This window comes from Sphaeramia orbicularis, chromosome 13, assembly GCF_902148855.1.
Source record: "Sphaeramia orbicularis chromosome 13, fSphaOr1.1, whole genome shotgun sequence".
Taxonomy (NCBI): Eukaryota; Metazoa; Chordata; class Actinopteri; order Kurtiformes; family Apogonidae; genus Sphaeramia; species Sphaeramia orbicularis.
The window spans coordinates 24,757,995-24,782,664 of NC_043969.1; the positions used below are offsets into that span (position 1 = coordinate 24,757,995).

At 39.7% G+C, this 24,670-nt stretch overlaps 1 protein-coding gene across 1 annotated transcript; it reads right to left on the minus strand.

Moving 5' to 3' along the window:
- Positions 1-302: 302 nt before the first annotated feature.
- cpda (carboxypeptidase D, a) lies at positions 303-24,103 on the minus strand. Its single transcript, XM_030151922.1, has 21 exons — positions 23,310-24,103; positions 22,047-22,294; positions 17,108-17,250; positions 16,758-16,927; positions 15,644-16,065; positions 15,310-15,501; positions 14,174-14,341; positions 13,847-13,956; positions 13,534-13,636; positions 9,790-9,932; positions 9,526-9,695; positions 8,827-9,129; positions 8,364-8,559; positions 8,057-8,192; positions 7,303-7,449; positions 7,051-7,149; positions 6,897-6,961; positions 6,586-6,717; positions 6,265-6,450; positions 3,468-3,570; positions 303-2,733 (listed from the first exon to the last, which is right to left on the minus strand). The coding sequence occupies exons 1-21, from the start codon at positions 23,960-23,962 to the stop codon at positions 2,507-2,509; spliced, it is 4,116 nt and encodes a 1,371-aa protein (XP_030007782.1). The 5' UTR covers positions 23,963-24,103; the 3' UTR covers positions 303-2,506.
- Between the last annotated feature and the right edge of the window lie 567 nt (positions 24,104-24,670).

Consider the following 24,670-nt stretch of genomic DNA (forward strand, 5'->3'; position numbering starts at 1 on the left):
GACCACTATGCATGAAAGGGTTAAATATCACAAACCCACTTGCACTTCATGTCCTGGTGGGTCTATAAACTCAGTGGTGGAAGAAGTAGGCATATTCAGATAATTTATTGGCAAGAAAACAAAAGGCACTTCCTTGTTTCAGGTATTCAGCTATTGTTGCCTCATATATTTAATACATTATCACTATGTGAGGAGTTTTAATGCTAACATGTAAAAATGGTGCCTTCCGTTTTTCCTCTTTCATGGCTGGACAATCATATCCAAATGTAATTGCTGTGCAAAACAGTACAATGCAACACAAATGTTGTAAGATGTTTTTATTGTGTTTCATGAGTTCTTGTGCATTTTAGCATGTCATGATCCCACAGAGGTTTTTAAAAAATGTGTTCATATTCATGATAAACATGAACCACGATTATTTCTCACACCCAGCAAACATTATTTACACCTGATTCCAGTTCATATAAAATCTTCACACCAACATTGTGTGACCCGAACACACACTCAACTTTCAGTCCATACACACATAGACACAATATAAGAAAGAAACAATAATATACAAAACTGACTTTCTACACAGAAATCAGGTTGAAACTCACAGATGACAGCTGCATTTGTTAAAAGGAAGGAACTTCATCTCATTATGTCTGAAAATCAAGGCAGATTCTTATGTGATCCTATATCCCGGTGAACAGGTGTGCATTCCTTAAAAACTACTGTATGTGATTGAACACATGCATGGCATTCCTTATTTATGAGCCACCTGATACCTTAATGATCCAGCACAGTAACTGCACACATGGACAGTTCTGCTTCATAGAAAATACAGCATCAAGTTTTAAACCTTCCATTTCAACAGAATATAGCTGATATTTTCTAAATGAATTAATTTAAGGTATTGGATTTGAGAGGCCAGATGATATACTATGAGGAGATAAAGACATTTTCTGCTCCATTTTTCAGTTTCCAGTTTATCAATTTATACCATTTACCACAGCATAGTTCATTTGCAAATTCAGACAAAACACCAACTTATACTGTTCTTTAAATGCACTGAGTGAAAGCGCCTAACGTGCTCCTCAAAGGCCAATTTGATCTCTTGGACTGTCAGAGATTAGATCATGAATTATAGCGTCTTTGTTCAACTATTAGTTTGGAAAATGTCACCTTTATTGCACGTTCATTTGGTATAACTGGGTCTTAAAATCATTTGTAATCATTAATCTTTGATGGACGGGCAAAACAGCAGCAAACTTTGTACTGTTAAGTCATAGAACAAAAGAGAATTGATATTCCTTGCAGTGATGGAGTACAAGACATTGATAGTGCACATATTCTTGAAAAACTGAGCAGATGTTGTGACATGCATGATAGTTACGAGCAGCTTGCCATGTAAAAACTGAAAAGATCCCACAGCAATAAACCTATACATTTAACAAAAGTGAAAATCTTGTTCTTATATGATTAAGTCTGAGATTTATTGTTTTCTTGGCCAATGATTTGCGAAGATCCTTGCTTTTCCTGGAGTGCAATATACTTCCATGTATAAATAAGCACTCTCGGAGTATGGTTTTATTCATCCTGGATCCCTGATGCTGAAAAGCTTTTCAGACGGTCACTGCCATAATGATTTTGGCCACAGCGTTGACTCACTGGAAAAAAGCAGAATCACTGAACTCCGTGCAGAAACAGTCCACCATTGAAACTATCATTCAACAGGTGACTTTTTTTTCCCTCTGCCCTACCACCTGAGTTTAGAATGGATCACACTCCGACACAGACGAGAGTTATCTTTTCATGATTTTGCTGCTTTCTTTCACATTCTACAGCCCTCACTGGACTGTAACCTTACAAAAGCCAAGGCACAGTATTGGATTCAGTCTCCCAAAGGTGTGGACATTTCAGCCTGGTAATGCAGTTGTGGATAAAGAAACATTACCTTTATAATTACCAAGCTCAAAGCAGTATTAAAAAAATCAAATTGCATGGTGATGACAGACTGTATGAGTAGGGGAGATTGTGAGATTAAGCACTTTCATCCAGGGTTCATTACACTTCCCCGAAACAAGAGTTTATTTGGACTTATCGGCTTAACCTTTAAGCCAGGCAGGACAGGTAAAGTGGTCTAAACGGCGCTCTTGGCATGGCTTGGAAACCAAAAAACGTGGGACGGATGAGGGCCACAGTGGACTGAAATTCTCCTTTTTCACTTGACATTTCCTTATCCCTTCCAGTTTCTCTCCTTCACCCCTGATATGGAGCTTTTCAGTCCAAAAAGAAGAAGATTCTTTTTTTGACATATTGTTTTAGTGGTACCATTACTGAGGGAACAGGAGTGAGCACTCAGAACTTGATGGTATTAGAGAAAATGTGTCTCTCCCACTGTAATATGCACCACAGACAGATTCAGCACAAGCATCAACTTGTTCCTTGTTAACAGGGTTTCAATTTAAGTGGGAGATCAAAATAAAATACTGAGCCGATTGCCTATGAGGCAGCAAGGCTCTCAGATTTTGTTGGCGTAGAGTGTCTCCTCATCACTTTCACTGTCGTCCTGAAACTCATGGGCAAGCAGCGACTTCTTGGAGCCCATTGACGTGAGCCGAATCTCATCGTCATAATCATCTCTGTGTTGCCGCAAACGGTGGAAGCCATCTTTCTGTCGGTTAGACTTTGCTGCACACACACACCAGATGATGCACGCTGTCACCACCAATGCAGTCATGGAGGCCGCTGTAGGAGGAAGAAGACAACTGAAAATGTCTGCATTCATACATGTACTCAGACTGTGGCCGCATTGTGTTGAATTTTGACCATGGCATGTATTGCATAATAGGATCTAAAACTCATGGCAGCAGACGCTTCACTGTGCAACATTAACATGAAACTACAGGTTAAATCAGGGGCTCCTGCACATATTTAATCCTAAAAAAATAAACATTTCTCCAGACTTCTTTGGAGATTTATCATCTGAGGGCCCATAGCCAGTGTTTATTCTTTGAAAATCACACTGTTAACATATACTGTATGTTATACTCTGACTATGTATACTGTTACTGTTATACATGTCATACCTGCCAAAAAAATAGTAGCTGCAAATAACACCAAATCCTGGATAACATCCAAGGATGAGAGGCAGCTCTACATCAGACAGTGCACTCACTTTCTCTCTACGTTGCTTTTGACAATATTGCACTTGCAACATGAAAAGTGCTCTGCTTGTATGATCAGTTAAATTCCACTTCTGCATTTTGCGTTTCACAAGACAGAGCTGGGGCAATAATCTGGTAACACCTATTTATTTCTGTACTTACATTCTAAAGTTACAGTAACTTAATTATCTAATTTTATACTTTTTTCCAAACAGTAGAAACCCAGTAGATTTTACTGTTTTCTGATACATACAGTTCACAGTATGTGTGACCTTTGTACCAGTACCTCAAGGCCCCTTAAGTAGAAGGGCTTACCTGCACTAGCCACCACAAACTCCCTGGGCAACCCAAATATGCTGTTGTCCATGTCAAACTCAATGATGATGTTGCTAGCAGCCTCATAGGAAGAAACCACCACCTGGAAAATAACAAACATTTCAATAACCCTCACAAACTGACCAGTCCAAATCAGCTGCCTCCTATAGGTGACTAATGACCCAATTAGCAGGTCTCATTTGCAGGTGTGACTGCTTATTAAACTGCAACACAGATTGTCTTGTGGCCTTAAAATACAATTGCAGCGCTGGCTTTAGAAAAACAAAACTTAAACATCAAAAATTGCTCAGTTTTCAGTAAGTATTTGAGTTTTCTCCTTAGTAAAGTGGCTTGAGAGTTTCAGTTATTTCCTCAGAGTTTAAGATGGGAAAACCAGACTCAAATCCAGGAAAACACCCAATTCACACCATCTGTTTTCAAACTTGACTTGGTTATGCTGTGTCGATGCATCCAGAGTAAGTGCACTTTTTACTTTATCCTTATGTTTCATCACCTTTATGAGAGCAAAAATTATAAACACATAACTTCAAGTCACTGAACATGATGTCACTTTAATTTGCAGAGATATGACATGCGTCCTTATGGCCTAAGACAGACTATTCGATGCCCTAGAAAATATGGGGAAACATCTAAAGAGAGGAATCATATGTTGGCCCCAAACTATGATTTGGATATTGGAAGCGAAGCAGACTCCCAGAGGCCTGTGGATGACAGATATATAAGAAACGCTGCCGTTCTTCCAGACCTAGATTTGTCTAACGGTGACAAAATTCTCATATCTGAGGAGAAGAGCAACTCGAGTGGATTAATGACAGTTCACACAGAACCGCTGATGATCCACGGCTTTACAGTACCAGAGTATCAGCACACATATCACTCTGTAGTAGATCCCCTTCTCTTCACTTCTGATGGAAAGCTCGCACCTTACAGTCTGGAGCTGGGACGTACCATTAAAGAACATCTGTTTAGAGAGCTCGCCTACCCCACATTTCAAATTTCAGAGAAGCCAGATGGAAAAGTGGAGATGTTGGAGAGATTCTGTGTGCTGCGCGCTACACCTTTTATAGACATTGACAGTGACACTAAACTGCAGTATTCTTCATGAGTATGTTCCTGCTATGTTTTTTTCAGTATGCCTGATTCTTGATGTTTTTGTTTCTTCTTAACTTGTAATGTATTCGCCAGATATGTTTCCTGCACAAATTAATGTCAGATGGTTGACATTTTGCAATAAAGGTGCAATAAATGGATACAGTAACCCCTTCTCTGTTGTATTTCTTATTAAATTTGGGAATCTGTGCTTGTGTCCCCATAAATCTGGAAAATTAGCATTAATTCTTGTATCAATTCTAGTAACTATGTATAAGGTTTTTATTTAAATAGATGCCTGTTGTGTTGTTCCTCATTAGCTGAGTTAACACTATGATGACTGAGCCTATGACACACTGATAATATCATCTGAAAATCCTTGTACCTACATTATGATCCGCATGTCTGTGGTGACATTCCCGCTAGAAAATCTCCATCTGTGAACAGTGGTGACGTGTGTGCCATCACCATAGCAACCACTGACCTGTGTCAACATAAGGCCTGGACACATAGCCTTTACTGGACCTTAAAGATAACGGCTGAAAACGAATACTTAGTTTACAGTTGACTCAGCTGGCAATTTTATGAGTCAGAGGAAGGTCTGGTAGACTAAGGATAATAAACAGAAACAAAGGTTTTGCTACACACTTCACATTTTTTCCGTTACATTAATACAGATTGGGTCAAACAGTGACCATAGCTGAAGATGGCATCATTCTAGGATTCTATTACTTCAAAATGTTGTTGTAGCCTACTTTAACAAAAATTAATCTTGAATGTAACATTAACTGAGAAAGAAAAAGACAGACGTGCTGCCCTACAGTAGCTAAAGACAGCAGTCAGGTCATCACCTTGATATAATGATAATGGGTCACCATAAACACCAACCACATCCATGTACAATATCTAATTTTGTTGAAAACACTACTATATCAAAATAGAAAAACACACACACACACTTTTAGTGCTTACAGAGTAGACATACCACCTCAGATAAAATCTAACTTTGTGGGATTCATGGGGGCGCGGCCACAGGTTCCAACTGTCAGCTGACAGATTCGGATTCTGTTACCATTTATCACCAAAAGGGGATGCCAACAGAGCAAAGATTGTTAACCTTTAACAACAGTGAAGTGATTATAGTAAATCCAAATACCACTTTATTTAGATAGGTTTTTACCAACAATTCTTTCTTAAAAAAAACAATTGAATCATGGTTTAGTCAACCATAAGCTTAAGAAAATTACACTGAAATCTAACATTAGCTTTTACTCTGAACCTGGATTAAATGTAATTGTGTTGGACTAAACTTCATCCTGTATTTTAAGATGTGAAATATGAATTTAGTATCTAGTAGTAACTTTAATCTTGTTCTTGAGGATTTACTTTGTGGCTGTCTTTTTTGAAATTGATAAAATATGTCAGTATGTAAGTTTCTAAATAAGTAAGTTTTTGGACAGAAGCTGCCCAATTTAGGTTAGTTCATAATATGTTGTAGTATTTAGCTATATTGCACCATTAACTTGCTCTACAAGTAGAGTCAGGGAATTTGAGTTAGAATTACTAGTGAAAACATTTGTCAGCTAACCAAATGTAATCAAGCTACTTTAATGACTTGCTCAGTCTTAGAACTGAGAACTGAATGTATTCCTAGTCTGCATCATACTCTGTGTTAATAATTGTGTACCTCTTGTCGTTGTTGTTGGTAGCCGTCAGCAACAGCTTCAATGTTGTGGTTGCCAGGAGCCAGCAGTGCATGGAAGTATCCCCCCTCTCTAGTGAACACCCTCACCCCACCATTCAGTACAATGATGGCACCCACAATAGGCTTTCCACTCTTGTCCCTCACCACGCCCCGCACCCCTTTGTGGACCTACATGGAGCAGAAAAAGAGCAAAAGTTAAGACTTGCATGTTGTGGAGGCTATACAGCTGTCTGAAATCTAAATGTAGATCTAAACTACAGAATGTGCGCTCCAAGCTCCTTGATAAAAATCAGTGCAGCATACCTCCACCAACATGCTGAGGAGGGCCTTCTTGTTCTCTGCCCACAGTGTAGCCAGCTGCTCAGCCGGAGGGAACAAACAGCAGCCAGTGTACACTGTGATTTCTGGACAGTGGCCAAAGTCCATACTGAAGTCCTGGGAGAAGGAGGAGAGTCATGATGACACGAGACACGACTGGACAGAAGCCCATTTGTGGTTCTGCTTTAACATACTGATTCTGGTTTGTGTGGCAGATGCTTTTGAAGTAACCTTTAGATTCTCTTCATTTAAATTAAGCTAAATATTATCAGAGAAACTGTGATTAAAAGACATACCTTCATGCTCCCCATGTGACTTTGCCTCTCAGCTGCCCTCATAACACCATCTGGGATGTTACCCACTGAGACAGAAACATGTTTATTAGTAACCACCATCTAAGTAATGACTTGATAAAAAATGGTATAATACTGTAGTTGTTAAGTTACATACTCTGCCCATTATTTGAACAACCAGTATCTCCGAGGTGCATCTTAGGATGGTTGTTGGCATAAACAGTAGCCAGGTACTTCAGAGTGCCCTCATTTTCAACTAGACGAAAAAAGGCAACTTTTAAAGTAATGTACATTAGAGGTAGAAGTCTTTTGCAACTTGAAATTTGATAAAATTATGTTTTTGCATATGAGTAAATATGTTGTTGAGATAAGCTAGAAGTTCTTGGGGGTTTTTTTTGCATTGCATTACCAGACTGGACGGGCTTGTCATAAGGGTAGGTAGCAACAAGGGAGCCTCCATCAAGGGCTACAGATAGTGTGTAGCTTTTGTCTTGAATCAAGTCCATCATTGCCCTGGTCTCCGGTTGGGCCTCTACCACACGCTGTGATGCATTGCCTTGATTGAACAAGAGAAAAAGCATAAACGTGGGCACGATTTACAGTCATGTCACATTAATGACCATTGAAATACAGATGTCAGCATTCACAGCTTTCATTCATTTACTCATCTTCTGAACCGCTTTATCCTTGAGAGGGTCAAGGGGGTGCTGGAGCCTTTTCCAGCTACCTATGGGTGAAGGTTTATCTCTAAAAAGGTTTATCTCTTAGAGTTCTGGAAAAACATCTCGAACTACCAGATCAACAGCATGCGGCAAGTGCAGTGCTTTTTAAATGATAAAATTAGCCTGCCCAGGGACTACAGGTGGAAATTAGTACTAGTGCTACAACCTGGCATACTACATCTGTCCTGTTTAAGGTTAATGTATATTGTGCATTGTCCCTGTCTAGATAAATAAATAAAAGACAAAAGGTGGGGTACACCCTGGACGAGTCACTAGTTCATCACAGGGCTGACATACAGAGACAAACAACCGATCACTCTCACACCAATGTGCAATTTAGATTAACCTTCTAGTGCATGTCTTTGGATGGTGGGAGGAAGCCACTGCACCACCGTGTTGCTCCATTCACAGCATTATTTCTCACAACTGTACACAACTCACCAAAGAAATCTGTATCTAGGTCTTTGCCGTGAGTGTTGGTCCGGCCCTGAGTGGAAGTGCACTGCTTCTCAATGGCCTGTTCTCGTCCGTCGGGGTTGATAGATGGCACAATGACAATCCGAGTTTCATTGATCAGCTAGGGAAGGCAGGTGTAGATGAAACATTATATATGCAAACCGTATATTTACTGGGAGTGTTTTAGTACTGCTGTGAACACAATTTAGAAAGCAGAAATTGCTGCCTGCTGAACACACCGATAAATAAATATTACTTAGAGCCAAGGTAAACACTGTGTCCTACCACTCACCCTAGTGATGGCTGCATTCTTGCCGTAGTTGATACACAGGAAGGCAGCAAACTCCAGAAGCAGCTCAATACCCACTGGGGCATTACCATGGATTCCTGCCACAAAGCGGATCTTAGGCTCAGATGGTTCAGCCTCTCCTGGTTTGTTGGAGATTTCTAGAGCCCATATAGTCCGAAATTCTACAGTTTGGCCCAGACTGAGGAAAAAAGAGAACACAGTAGCTTATAGGCAAGTATTTTCTGTCATCCAATTTTTCAGTAAGGTGGAGAAAATGTCACATTCAACCAGTTACAACAAGCACATTCAAAATCTGTGGAAAAACTATTTTAAAAACCAATCACTCATTGACTGCAAAGGAGCAAGAAAGGTTATGTTTGTTATAGTTTACACAGGACAAGATACATGAGGCCACGATTATGGTACATTCATTTACTGTGATATGAAAAATGTAAAGCCTGCCTACCTGCGTAAAGATGTAAATTTGGGGAAGTTGAGGGTGAGGCCTCTGACGAACTCCGACAGCTCTTTGTAGCTACGGTAGCGGAACCTGTTCTCTGTGGCTGTGCTCCTGACCAGCTGGTCCAAACCCTGGCCTAAAGAGAGGTCCTTGATTAGACTCTGAAACTCCCTCTCAGATGGGTTCTGTGTGGGCTGAGGGCCTTTGGGAGACTGTCCATTAGAATCTGTATGTAGTCGAGTCAATCTGAAGTCCACCACCTCCACTCCGTCTTTTGAAACTGTAGCATAAGTCCTCAAAGGTTTATATCTGGACAAGGAATGGAGCAAGATGAGAATCATATTATATGCATGAGTAATTTTACACATCAAACCAATATTTCACTATTATAATGTTAATATTCTGTGAATTAGGCCTTCTTCTGAGCGGAGCATTTTCCAGTTAAGATATGTGGGATATGACATTATTGTTATTATGGTTTTATGAGGATTCTTCGGATGTGTATTCAGCACATTTGGAAAAGGAATCTAATTTGCATGTTGTACTGCAGCTTGTGACACCTCCAAAAGTGGTAAACAAGCCTGTCCTCCTGTTCTAGAATGGACAAACTGTACAAGAGGTGTTCATAAATGTGCATATAAAATATCTGCATAAAGTTTAGGAAATGAAAATATGCTACAATTCCTACTAATACTGAAATCTTACCCGTGAGCGGAGGCTGTGATAGAGTACGTTCCAGGGGTCAACAGTCTCCAGTAGTCACCAGTATGGGCTGTGGTGATGCTGTGGTCTATCCCCTGCACACTAATGGTGGCATTGGGAATGCCTGTGCCATCACTAATGTCGGAGACAGTTCCCTTCACTCCCGTATGAACCTGCGCAGACATGTGCCACATATACATGATAACATGTCAAAATAAGCCAAGCGAAGAGAAATAATAGCAAAACAGTGGGATTTTTTTTTTTCACCTGGTGTATAAACTGTAGTAAAGCTTCACGGTTCTGTTCCCAGTATGTTGGCAGGTCTTTAGCCCAGGGGAACTTTATACAGCCCAGCTCGATGGTCACCTCAAAACAGTTGGTGTTCAAATAGTTCCAGTCCTGCATTCCACCTGGAGTACAAGCACTCATTTAAGTCCAAGTCGAACATGTTTTACTTGTGTGGCTGAAGCTGAACAAAATCACTTTTGGAATCATATCACAAAACAGATTTTAATAATTTTACACCAAGTGGCTTGAAATTCATTTCCCTTGAACATAAAAACCAAACCTGTCTCTCTGTCACCATATATTTTTGGAACTACATCCAATACTAAGTAGGGATGTAACGATTACCGGTATAACAATAAATCGCGGTAAAATTCCCGACGGTTAGTATTACCGTTTAAATTGCAATTATCATAATAACCGTGTTTGATTACTGCGCTTTGAAAACTCACAGTACTGCTCATTTCCTAGAGAAGCAGCAGCATTCCAGGCGCATGCCAGTTTGCAATGTTTGGCCTCTGAAAACATGGCTGAAGGCACCTGCATGGAGAGCACTGCAGAGATTCAGGGATAGCATGGTCCTGCACAGACCCGGTCTGAGCACAGAGAGAGAGAGAGAGAAAGAGAAAGAAAGAAAGAAAGAAAGAGAGAAAGAAAGAAAGAAAGAAAGAAAGAAAGAAAGAAAAAAAGAAAGAGAGAGAGAGAGAGAGAGAGAGAGAGAGACGCGGAGCCCTATAAAAAGAATTATAACATGCTTTGATGTCGCCGCTCAGGTGATCACAGGGTTCATGTCACTGGCTGAATTTCTGTGACACTGCGCTCTCATTGGCTGCCGTTCTGTGATGCTGCACTCTCATTGGCTGACGTTCCGTGACGCTGCACTCTCATTGGCTGACGTTCCGTGACGCTGCGCTCTCATTGGCTGACGTTCTGTGACGCTGCGCTCTCATTGGCTGATGTTCTGTGACGCTGCACTCTCATTGGCTGACGTTTTTTGACGGTTCGCTCTCATTTGCTGCCGTTCTGTGACCCTGTGCTCTCATTGGCTGCCGTTCCGTGACGGTGTGCTGTCATTGGCTGACGTTATGTGACGCTGCGCTGTCATTGGCTGATGTTCTGTGACGCTGCGCTCTCATTGGCTGCCATTCTGTGACGGTTCGCTCTCATTGGCTGACGTTCTGTGACACTGCGCTCTCATTGGCTGCCGTTCTGTGACAGTGTGCTGTCATTGGCTGACGTTACGTGACACTGCGCTGTCATTGGCTGATGTTCTGTGACTCTGCGCTGTCATTGGCTGCCGTTCTCTGACGGTTCACTCTCACTGGCTGACGTTCTGTGACGCTACGCTCTCATTGGCTGCCGTTTTGTGACGGTTCGCTCTCATTGGCTGATGTTCTGTGATGCTTCGCTCTCATTAGCTGCCGTTTTGTGACGCTGCGCTCCCATTGGTTGACGTTGTGTGACGCTGCGCTCCCATTGGCTGACGTTCTGTGACGCTCTGCTCCCATTGGCTGACGTTCTGTGACGCTGCGCTCTCACTGGCTGCCGTTCTGTGACGTTGCGCTCTCATTGGCTGACGTTCTGAGACGCTGCACTCTTATTGGCTGCCGTTTTGTCACGCTGCACTTTCATTGGCTGACGTTCTGGGTAGCTGTCTCTCTCTCCCACTTTCTATCTATCGCTCTCTCTCTCTGTCAGGTGACATGTTTAATGCACATTTGTATGTTTGATGTTTACATGTTAATATTTGAATGTTTCTGCCAACAGAAAGTACATTGTGCCTATTATTTTTTATTTATTTATTTTCAAAATACAACTTCGTGAAATTATTTCAGTGAGCGTGTAAGTACTTTTTGAACATTTTGAGCACAATTTCAACAATACCGCGATAATAATGATAACCGTGATAATTTTGGTCACAATAATCGTGATATGAAATTTTCATATCATTACATCCCTAATACTAAGGCATAAGTCACATTAGAGTCTAGGTTTTTAAAGTCTCTCTCTATATATAAATCCCTCTATCCGACTGTCTAACACTTGGATAGAGGGATATATTGGTCTTGTGATATTGGTGGTATTTCTTGACTTTAAAGAGGATTTTTCCAAATTCTGTGTTGGTTACTTGGTAACCTCACAATGAAAAAATAGACTTCATGTTGTCCCATGCATGTGAGTGACCCACATTAACATTTCACTGGGTTTTTGTTACACAAAACAACTGAAATTAACCATAGCATTCAAAGACACTAGTTTACCACCTTTGGACAGAGCCCAGGTACCTGTTCTGACTGTGATTCCACTTCTTGTGCTACTTAAGTTCCTTACCTTCTGCAGGTAATTTTAATTTATCATACAGACATGTGAGAGGGTGGTTTTCCTCTTTTTCTTTGACTCTTAATACTAAAAAGAATACACATATTCTCCAAAATGTCAAACTATTCCATTAAACATCATGTAGATAGATGTATAATCACCTAGCTTCTTTGATTAGCTACCGCAGAAATATCAGATACCAGCATAACATGCAGCGTCCACTGTTTGAGCAGAAAACTCATCATGCTGCTTTAGATAGTCTTTTGACATTTGATTCATATTTAACAGGTGTGGTGTCATGTTCATATTCCATTGTGATTTAGGAGAATATCCAGGAAGACATATAGACAGTTATCTCAGCTGAAATATGGAAAATCTGTATGGTAATATCCACAGCTGTTCACTTGATGCTGAACAGTATTTATACTATGTACTATACTTCACCTCTTCATGTAAAGCGTTCATAGGACCATCCTGTTGTACATTGTTTTGCAGCATTACAGTTTTGGAAATCTGAGAAGCATTCAATGTTTGACATATGGCGGAATCAATCATATAATGTTCAACATCTAGAGACATTTATGCTTAAGGACCGTCTCTTTCAGAGGATCTTTCAACCTGTGATTAGTCTGCCTGAGAAACTTAAGTAAGTTCTTAACCAGTTAAATGTGCCACAGTGTCATGTGTCAAGTCTACGGTTACCTCCAGTGTGCTCTTTTTGTGATGTATTTTTGTACCTTACATAAAAAAAAAAAAAAAAATGTAGAAAGTATACTGCCTCACATAAAAAATGGATATCCAATAATAGCCAGGAGCATGATCAACTACCAAAAATCAGCCTCCAAATATAGGCTAGAGAAAAGAGAAAGAAAAAACAAAACAAAAAAAAAAATCCTTATGCCTATCATGTAGTACACTTGTTGATTATGGAATTGTGCTTTTCAAATGTTTTACTTTCATTTGTTTTAAAGATATAATCAATCTATTTATAACACTTTCTTCTTCTGCCTTACTGTGTTACTATAGTTTCAGGTGCCTGGCAAGTCAAGGAAAATGTTTCAAATTTTAAAAATGAAGGGTTTCTATTTACTGAAACACTAGACAGCTTAAACATGACAGAGTTACAGAATGTGTTGACTTTGTATTCTAATGCAGTGCACGCAGGAGTTCTATCCAAGCAGGGCTTTAGAGTAAAATATCACCTATTATATAAGACATGATTAATAAAAGCCTGTCTCTAATATAAGTCTGCCTGAAATAAAGGCCTTGGTTACCGCTGGTGGAAATGTGGTAATGTTGCAAATTCATTAACAAGCATTTAAAAGTATTTCTCCAAGTATGAATTAATACATTTGTTGTATACTAACAGAAAACAAAGCAAACAGTGAAGAAGAGATGTGGACGTACCAGGAACATTGTACCAGTTAGCCCCATTGGTGATGCCATCTTTAAAAAATTCATTTCTGTACAGGTCCTCACAAGGGTGCCCATTGTACATCAACGTATTCTTCTGCACACACACAAAAACCAGACACACAAGTTAGAAAGAAACAATGAGGACTTTTGTAGTCAGGTTTTCAAACCTCATCTCTCTGTTTTCACACAAGTCTGTTTTCTTCTTTACTGTCTGTCTAACATTCAGTTTTCTATTGTGAAATGAAGGTGTGAGCTGACATCATCCCTGCCTGACATGGATCCAGTAGCAGCAGTGTCCTGTTACCTGTGAGTATGCTCTCGACAACTGCTGAAAGACTTTGTCATCTGGTGACTGGCTGTACCGAGTTATTCCTTCTCTGTCATCATCATACGGATAGTTCACCACCAAGGATCCTGAATTTCAGAGCCAAGAAAAACACCCCAGTTTATTATTATGAATATCTCTTACTGTTCACACACTTACTGAATTCAACAACCAGCTCCTTCAATGACCTGAAAATCTTGATACATTCTAGGAAGCTTACACACACACACACACACACACGCACACACACACACACACACACACACAAAATAGTTTTGGTACTAAAAGCTTAAAATAAGATTGTACCTCCATGGAGGTTTGCAGACAGGACAAAGGGAGTGCTCTTCAGCCAGTTCATCACAGCTATCGTCTCAGGCTGTCTGGGCTCTGTGATTGTGACAAATTGGTCTGGAAAGTTGCGGTTCAAGTCAAAATTGTTGCTGTTGTTGCGACCTTTGTAGCCCTTCACATCACCTGTAAAAATACAAATGATCAGGGTTTTTTCCTGTCTCTATATTAGGCAGAGATAGCATCATCTTGATCATATGTACTCATCTTCAACTGGCTGAGAAAAAATATACATACATATTTTTTTTTTAATAATTGTAGAATTTAATAGTGTTAAAACAGTAGGTTTCCTTGATTTACTGTTACTAACACTTCAAGTAATCGAAACCAGGGAATATATATCAACATTACTGTCACAGGTTTGCTCATTAACTTATCTTCATACCTAAATTTTAGACAGACATTAGGCAGCAACAAAGGTCTTAAAGAGAAAAGGTTCACTATGATAACTCTTTGGCACCTTACACCCCTATAATACAGCAACTGTAGTTACAAATGATAGAAAACCAGGGCTTATCAGCAAGTAGTCTTTTTCTTGAAAACCCCATCAGAGTTTTAAGGTGGCAGAGAATTTAATGGAGGTGGGCACAGTATTCTATGCAGGAAAAACCCTGAATGATGACACATCTGTTTGAAAAATGTCTAACCACAGCCTGTTACTTCTTGTTTCAAGATGTCAGGTGTCTTCTGCTCAGCCACTCTGCACTTCCTGTTACACACTGACAGCTTTATCAGAAAAAAGTGTTTCATGAGGCCCTGAAATACATAACAAGTTCTTTTGGACAGATAGGCTACATGATGGCAATAACATAAACTCTAGAGATCGAGGACATATTGGATCAAGTGTTATAAATTTCATAGCAATTACACACAGAAAGCATCTAAATATTAATTACTATCAAATTAATTCATAAGCCCTATAAGCTTAAACTAAAGCAAAATGAAAGCAATTTGCTTAATACCAGTAGCACCTTTACAAAAAAACATTTCATATCCCAAGCCTCGACTATCTCAGCCTTTCAGATGTTCATTAGCTGTTTTTGGATTAAGAACATTATAATTCAGAAGCTGTGTCAGTGTGTCTTTTCTCTCACCCTCAGTGGCTACTTCATAGCCATCAGGATTCATAGACGGCATGATGTGAATGCGGGTGCTGTTGACCAACTGGGTGACCTCTGGGTCGGTGCCATAGTTACGGCACAGGTACTCAATGAGGTTAAGCATTAACTCACGGCCCACCACCTCATTACCATGCATGTTGGCCACATATTTAAACTCTGGTTCACCTAACACGGAAATAGTCAGAGAAAAGCAGAGTTAGGTAGACTGGAAGGCACAATATAAATCAATGGTGTGAAGTCATTGTCTGGATTAAATTTGCACAAAGTGTCTCTTAGTGACTTCAATAAGAAGCCTAAAGGAACATACCATGCTCATGAACTTTGGGGTTATCTGAGATAACCATCACATACAGTTCACGCTGGTTGACGGAGCGGCCAACAGAGTAAAGATGTGCAATCGAGGGGAACTCGCTGTTGTACTTGCGTAAAAAAAGTTCCATGTCCGCATAGCTGTGGTGTCGAAATTCCTGAGGCTGAATGGGCTGATGTTCAGGTGGAAACACAGGGGGTGTTTCCTGCTTTCCTTCAGAAGGAACCCCTCGAGTTTGGCTGGGGTTAAAGGAACTGATTGTAGGGGAAGACATGTTTGTATCATTGGTCGATGGTGTGGAGGAAGTAGTCACAGTGATGCTACCAGAAGGCTCGCTGACTGCAGGCGCCAAAGTAAAGTTAAGTTCTGCAGCCTTGCCTTCTGAGACCTGCACACTGTTGACTGTCATTGGTATGTACCTGTGCACAAGAAAACACAGCTTGAGGAGTTCGAAATCACTCAGAGGTATTAGAATTAAATAATAAGTCATCAGAAATGACCAGTTTCTACCATGGAACACAGAACTTGAGAAACACTGTGGTTTTCACTTGGAAACAAACAGTATGTGAAAGGGGAATAGTGTAGGACAGGACTTCTAGCTGAATCTAAGAGAAAAATAGAAACTTGTATTGAAAAGCTCTGAGAACCTTTACTTTGCTCACTGTGTAGCAAAAATCAACAGGTAATGAAAAGGAAGAAACCCAGAACAAATTTTTCTAATTGAAAAAAATATACTGTTGTATTTTTTAAAATTTGAGAATATTTAAATCAGTTTTAGAGAAAGATGAGGCAGAAAAATAAAGTTACAGTGACTTATCAGCAATGTTTTAAATAACTGTCTTACAAACCACCTTATTACCTCAGCCAAGAAGGTTATTTTTTTGCCTAAGTCTTCTTGTTTGTTTGCAGAAATTGTTCAAAAACTACTGCAATGATTTTGATGAAAACTGGTGGAAGGATAGAGAATGTGCCAAAGGCTAGATCTGGGAGTAGACCCAGAAAAAGATTCTGGAAACTTCTTCTCACTGCCCTTAACAATGCTAGGAATGGCATCAGTGGAGGTGTCCTTCTACTTGTTGCTGTTGTACAGTTAACAGTTGGTGCTGCTCACCCTGGTGCCACAGCTGTGATGTTGTATGTTCCTGGGAGCAGGAGACGGTAATAATCCCCATGATTCCCTGTGGCCAGGTTGTGGCGGATGCCCTCCACCACAATGCTGGCATTGGCTAGGGCAGTACCTTTGACAGCTTCTTTCACGTAACCACGAACACCAATATGAACCTGGAGGCAGAATTAGAACAAGAACATCTAAGTGACCTTGAGCCAAGATATATTAAAGGCACAATAAAAGTAAGATCATTCCTAATGAAATTACTGGTTTTGATCAAAGAATTAATAAAAAAATAAACAAAAAGTGTATCAAAAAAGCACCATTGCTCTTTAGTTATTAATAAGCTGTACCTGTTCCATGTAGGCTAACAGAGACTCTCTGTTCAGATCCCATTCCTTATGGAGCTCAGTGGCCAGAGGATACTTGCAGCAGCTCAGCTCCATGGTAACTTCCAGACAGTTTCCATAGAGGTAATTGTAGTCCTGCATCCCTCCTGGAAAACATATCAGAAATTTCAAAAAGCAAACATGTCAGAAAAGGGACACAATATTTAATTTCCTTTTTAAAAGTGGAAATATATAAATATAAAAATTAAAGATCTGTCTAAATCCAGTCTATGTAAAACAGCTTCTCTAAATTCTGGCCTCTACTGGTGTTAGGCCAGGAACTGATCAATAGAGAAAGAAGCTCTGTCTGGAAAAAGAGTTCAGCCTGTGCACAAATGCAGCCTTAAATGCCACAATTTAAAGATGGTGTTTAATGTGGAAACAAGCCAGGCAACATCTGCAGTCTGCCAGCCAAACCATCCCTCCAGTTAGGCAAACAGAAGGACACACAGGAGAGCAGGCCATCTCCCTGGAACGACAGCAGGCAGGCAGCCAGAGGCTCTCTGGATTTAGGGTTGTCATGACGGCCTGCTGTGTGACCACAAAAACCCATAAAGCAGCCACCATTTGCCACTTTGCAAACGAAAGACTCAAAGGGATCAGACAGCAAACATGTAAAAATAACTTAATGAATGCCTCAGATCAGCCCAATGAAGAAGAGCTAGCACAAAGTGTGACTACATGACTGAGAATAGACATGTAATCAGTCATGACGGATTATCAGATCCAGTATTTACATAACCGTCCATATTTTTTTTTATCTGATATATAATATGTGTTATGTCACATCATGAGTTAAGCCTAACACTGAAAACAGAAAAGAATATTTATTTACTAACTTGTGTATTATTTTTCCATTTCAATATAAAACTATAAATATATATATAAATACTGTTGAAAAATCAAATTACGAATTCTTCATTTGATTTTATGATCAGCTTGAAGTCACATCAACAAAGTTTTGAGTTTTAATTTTTAATGCAATATAATAGTTTTAAATATTTGTTATTTGTCACCATGATTACAAATAATCAGGATCAGCTCTGAAACAAATGCATTTCTATGTGCCAAAAAAAAAACCACACACAAGCTGTGTTAACAGAGTACTGCATTACTTAACTACAATCAGACAATGGTGATCCCTGACAATTTAATGATGTTATTTGAGTCGAATATGAGACTTATTTTACTAAATGACTTAGCATTGTTGAGACAATGACAATGCACTGCTTACAAACTACAGAGCAAAGCTGCAAGTTCTGATGTGGTACACAAAGCTTGGCTCTGAACATAAGAAAAATTAAATACACAGCGAAAACATGTGTTTTTCTGAGTCATTCTGAGTCATGCAGCTCAGTGCTCATTAGGTTGCTCAGTTGTCTTAAACTTGGCGAGGGTGAGTGGCTGCCTGGTCATTCACTAAAAACAGGAAATGGTCACCTCAGAAGAAGTGAAGCTGATGCAATTTGATGCATTACAGCCAGCGTTCAGTTGAATTTATTAGTTTAACTACCGCCAACTTTGAACTATCTTTCAATTTCACACTGTGTGATCACATAATATTGACATGGCACAGACATAAATGCCAGAAAAAGAGGAGATATCCTGCATAATGCATCAACAGTATCCCGGTAAATTACAACCATTATGACAAAACTACAGGGACCGTGCCCTTTGAGTGTACCTTGTATATGAGTGGTGTGTAAAGATGTATCAAGAGTGATTCATTAGGGATTTTAATCCCCCTGGTGGCAGCAGACACAGCAGGCTGCTATGTCAACTAAACCAAACAAGTATCTTTCTAATGACAAGCAATAAAAACATTTACTCTCCATAGTGACAGTATATAAAGCTATGTACACTTTAAACTGTATTGTCTTGATAGCAAATCGCTTGATGCCGTCAGAGCATGGCAAACAAGTAGACAGACAGAGGGCGGCAGCCCAAACCTTAAATATCCTGTCTATGCACCGGATCCAGTGACACACCCTGAAACAGAAGGAAACCACCGACTGCACCAGGAAGCCAAAGTCAGAGCATTGTGTACAGGGCGCACAGACACTGATAACATCAAATGACTTAAACCTTTAGGAAATAGTTAGGGAAAAGTGTTCTTCTGTTATCAGTCAGATATTTAAATTGTTCATGAAGTATGTTTCAAGAAATGTAAAAAAAAAAAAAAAAAAAGTTTTATTGTCCTTTGACAGTCAACCGTCAGCACTTTAAGTACTTCCACAGCTCTCTGATAATCATCACTAAAGTGTGATTTTCATACAGTAAAATGTTTTGGACCTTGTTCTCTTACATCATTTGTAGGTCTAAAGGCAGTGATGTATGCTTTATCTACCCAGTGCAATACAACAATACTGTATGTGCATCATCAGAAAAAATATCTGGAAGAAAAAGAGGCTTAAAATTAAAACCTCCTAGATATTTCACACAGCAGCCAGACAACAAGTGCAGCTCAAATTAAAGACCGACCTACGGGGCTGGAATGTGTCAAAAGATTAAGAGTCACAAAAACATATCATCGTTATTTCAAGCTCTGACGGTCACATATAAAAACCCTCCTGTTCCTGACTTCTGGTCCTGGCGCTTTGCCTGGGCCACTCATTATGTCACACAATGTCAGGGCTATTTCCATCATCTGCCATTAGCCAGGTTTTATCGGTGAAGTTTCGTCCACTGAGACATGTGAAACAGATATGGACATTTTCTATTCAGCTTTTGCACGTCTTCCTGTTTACGTTCATCTTGAGATAATCCTGCAGAGAGCTTTAATAACAGAAATGTTTAAGATACACGTTTGTTCCTGTGCGTATATCATATTTGCACAGATAAGTACAAGCAAACTCTTATAGTCATTTAAATGTGTGACTCAGGACTTAGGTAACTATTGACTTCTTCAGTTCTAAATGGTGCTAAAATGATAGTGTACCACTGAATGAAAAAAAAGCCAGTTTATTTTTAGGACTGAGCATCTTTCCATTAGAACACTTGCACCTGAAGTACCTGAATTCATTACTTAAGCAGCATATGACTTTCATCATTTTTTTTTTTTAAATTTCTAAATCTGAGTGATAGCCTAATTATCACTAATCCATTAGTCTTTCCGTGCTTACGCATCTGAATCACTTCCCTCACAGCGAACAACTTCGAAGATGACTCCATCATGAACACAGTCCACTTGTTTACATAACAAACCAAAACGTCTCTCTGGCCTTTTTGGAAATTTTGTCGCAAAGTGCACTGTTGGAATAGGAATTCCACACAGCAGCAATTTCACTGTCTCTTCGTGAGTGCTGACCCCAAATGTTGCCTTTACCTCCATCCACCGACTATCCTGATTCTTTAAAACAACCCTGGTGGACTGTATAATTTTATGTTGTAGCAATCTGGCTTGTTTTCTTGCTGAATCTGTGAGAAACCACTTTCGCTTGGTCACCATTCTCACAATGCACTTCAAGACAAAATTTCCGAAAAGGTCCAAATAATGTTTCGGTTTGTTATGTAAACAAGCAGATTGTGTTTATGTTGGAGTCATCTTCAAAGTTGTTCACCGTGAGGGAAGTGATTCAGGAGCGTGAGCAGAGAAATACTAATGGATTAGTGATAATTACACTATCACTCAAGTTTTACAAATTGGAAAAAAAAAATTGTGATGAAAATCATACACTGCTGTAAGTAAGACTGAAAAAGATGCAAGCTACACAATACATAATAAGTAAGAGTAAGTATCTGGAGGCTACTTTAAATCACTAATTTGACCAAAAAAAAACACTCGTCAGTGTTCATCACTGACACACTATCCCACCTGAAATTTAGTACAACACAAACCATCTCAGCAGAAATGAAGCAGTAACTTAAAACCTTGCAACTCCCAACCCCCCCAGACAAAGCAACAAACATAGAGAGTACACTGATCAGGTTTCTATCTAAAGCATACAAAATAGCTATGTTTTTAAAGCAGCTACTAATGAAACAAACTGTGAAGCAGTAGCTATATCGGGTAGAAGAACTTATTTAGGTAACAGACGCAGTACAAAGAGTCAGAGGACTCTGTCTGTATGCTTTAATATGCCCACACAGAGCTGTCACATGATCTCACTGCAACAGTAGACCCGTCTACTGTGCTGATACTTGGAGTAAATATGGGCTTCGCAGGACAAACAACACAAACATAGACCAGACCAAAATTTTGAAGTAAAAAAAAACTGTACAAGTCTAAATGCTCAAATTCTAAATGTTAAGTAACAAGGAACAATGAACTTTGCTATTAGAGATTGGAATTTGCCTGTAAGCAGCTTTTTGTAAGCAAAACACTTCCAATGTGCTTTCTGGAATATAAATGAAAGTACTATGTACAATAAAAGACTGAGTTATGATGTGTGATAAAAAAAAAAAAAAAACAACAACAACTTGCAATTAAAAGCGCAGCGCAACACCACATGCAAAGAAAATGAATTCATAAATGCCTGAAAGAGGTTGCAGCTTGTACAAGCCCAGAAATGCAGAGACATATTTTTGTTTTTCAGATACGGAGAAAGCAAACAGCAACACACATCTCAATGCCAAAACCTGAGTAAATAGAGAACTTTGAAATGTAATTTAATGAAAAAACACTAAAAAAAAACACTGGGTTTAAACACATTTATTTGAAGAAGCTAATTTCCATAACACACACCCTGTGACATGTTCCACTGAGACTCTTTTGACCTTCACCTCAACAATCAAGAGCTGAACATTAAACTCCATAGGTTATAAAACATCAAAGTCACTAAACCAGTGATTAAATTAAGGATTAATAACCAGAGAGATGACAGGGGCTTGTGTTTTGGAAAAAAATGAAAATCATCTGCAGCATGATGAGATGTTTACAAGTAAAAGAAAAGGATTGTCTTACCAGGCACGTCATACCAGTGAGCCCCATTCGTGATGCCATCTTTGAAGGTTTCATCAGGCGTATCAGGACAGTTGGGCTCACCAGTCTTCATCACAGGGTGGTTGCGGGAATACACTAAGGCTAAGGCGCGAAACAGACTGTCATCCGCTGACTGGCTGTAGTGACCCTGTCGCTGATGGGAGGCCGAGTCATCGAAAGGGTAACTGGCAACCACAGTGCCACCATGGAGGTTCGCTGACAGCACAAATCTACAGAGACAGCAACAACAGTACAGTAAGGTGGCACAGCTCAACAACAAGATAGGACTGAATGTCTCAAAATAATATGTACAGATACCTGTAAGTGCATTCAAAGACCCTGCAATCATTCATCATACTGTTTGTGAGGAAAAGAGGGATTTTCTCACAACAGTCACTCTAAATTTTATAGATGTGTTCACAGTTTAAAGTTCTAATTCTTCCTGGTATTTAACCAGGATGTGTGACACAAACTTGAATGTCATCTTTCCTTGCAAAGGCTTTTTGACGACAGAATTTCACTGTAGCTTTTCCTAGAAATAAATATTGCAGTATCAAGCTTCTTAAAAAGGGATATTCCCTGGAGCTAAAGAGGTTGATTTAGCACGCTGATAATTTAACGAAACACAGGTCTGAATTCTTTTCACAAAGACTTTCAGTCTCCCAGACCATGTCGCATGGTTTCTCACTACAACATTTTTTGCTGACTTTCGTTTGAGTCATGCAGTTTACCCCCTGGAGGATTAAAGCAGAGTGGAGAGAACTGAGCTGTTCATTGTCAAAAACAGCTTCATGAGAAATAAGATGAACTATTTTCAAAAAGTATTAAAGTTGCTGAGTTTTTCTGCTTTAAGCAAATGAAATTATTTAACTCTGCAAAAATGCTGCATGGACTACATTGTATTAAATGTGCCTTGCTCATTTTGTGTTAAATTGTGAATACTGTCATGTGTGTAAAGTGTTGTGTACTGAGAACTACTGATCACATAAATGTGCCTGAGGGAATGTCTAAAGTGTCTGCAGCAGTGCAGTAACAGTTGTTAAGTTCTGGGTCGTATATTAACCAAATATCTTTATATTTACAGGACAAGGAAGGACTTGGGTTGTTCATTGTCAGAAATGTTAATTTCATATTGTCTAATGTGAGATACTCATTGACTAGGAAGGTTTTGGGATCAATGACGTTTACTTTAGTTTATTCTCCTGGCAACAACACCTCAGACACAGGTTCAGACAACTGACTCACTTTTTCTCCTGGATCCATGTAATCACAGCTGTAACTTCAGGAACATCCGCTTGTTTGACACTTGTCCCATCATACTGGTCAGGGAAGCTCCTGTTGAGGTCTTTATCTCTGGCATTATTTCGACCCCCGTAGTCCCCACTGCAGTCCCCTTCTCTGGCTTTCTCAAAACCATCAGGGTTCATACTGGGCATGATGTAGATGTCCGTGGTGTTCACCAGCTCACTGATCCGCGGTTCCTCCCCATACTTACTCAGCAGGTACTCGATAAGATACACTAACACCTGTCTGGACACGGTTTCGTCGCCGTGCATGTTTCCCACGTACTTGAATTTGGGTTTCCCTGGTGTGTCCATGTTTGGGTCCTTGGTGATCCGCATCACCCACAGCTCCCTGCCCTCCACAGACTGACCTATGCTCGACAGGTTCGCTATATGAGGATATTTCTGAGCTAAAGATTCCAGGAGCCCGGTGAGGGCCACATAATTATAATATTTGCTGTAAGTTTCTGCTGTTTCCGCCGCTGAGGGGCTGACGCTTCGTGTCCGGTGCTGCCTGCTGTCTCCGGGGAAGACAACAAGAAAGACAAGAAGAGACGCCAAAACAGGCAGCCGTAGTTTCACTGCCACCGGGAAAGAAAAGAAAATGTGTCCCATGTTGACGGGGCTTCTACTTCTTAAGCATTCGGACTGTAAAATCCAACACCATTCACCAGAACCGACGGTTTGTTGAGACTTGGCTGTCGGCAGTAGTCGTATTTTTGCTGTCACAGTCGGTCTGGCCTGCCTGTTTCCATCAACTTCCGTTCACCTCACAGTGGGCGGAGCCTGCGGTGACGACACATTTTAAGGTGGGCCGTGAAGGTTTTATTACACATTTATGCCTGTTCTGCCAATGTTTATGGATTTACAAGAATTATTATTGTCTTATATTAATCATTTATCAATATTAAATTTAGCTGAGCAAATTTTTGTACAGGTTGTATAATTCTTATATTCAAGATAAAAAGATTTCCCTAATTTCTTTTACCATCTTATACGATCCCCACTCCTCAATTTTTTTTTTCTGAAGTGGATGGTAAGCTATTTACAACTTGAGAAACAAAATTATCCACATTTTGCATTGTGCAAATGCAATTAACCCTTTCATGCACAGTGGTCACTCCAGTGGACAGCTCTTCTACAGCTGTTCTCTTGTATATTCATGGATTTTGTTGTTCTTTTTGTTGTTGGGTTTTTTGTTTGTTTGTTTGTTTGTTTGTTTGTTTGTTTGTTTGTTTGTTTTTTTGCACATATCTTTATTAAAGTTTTAAGATACTACATATCTTTTCTGACATGAATAGGTAACATTATGTAGATCTCTCC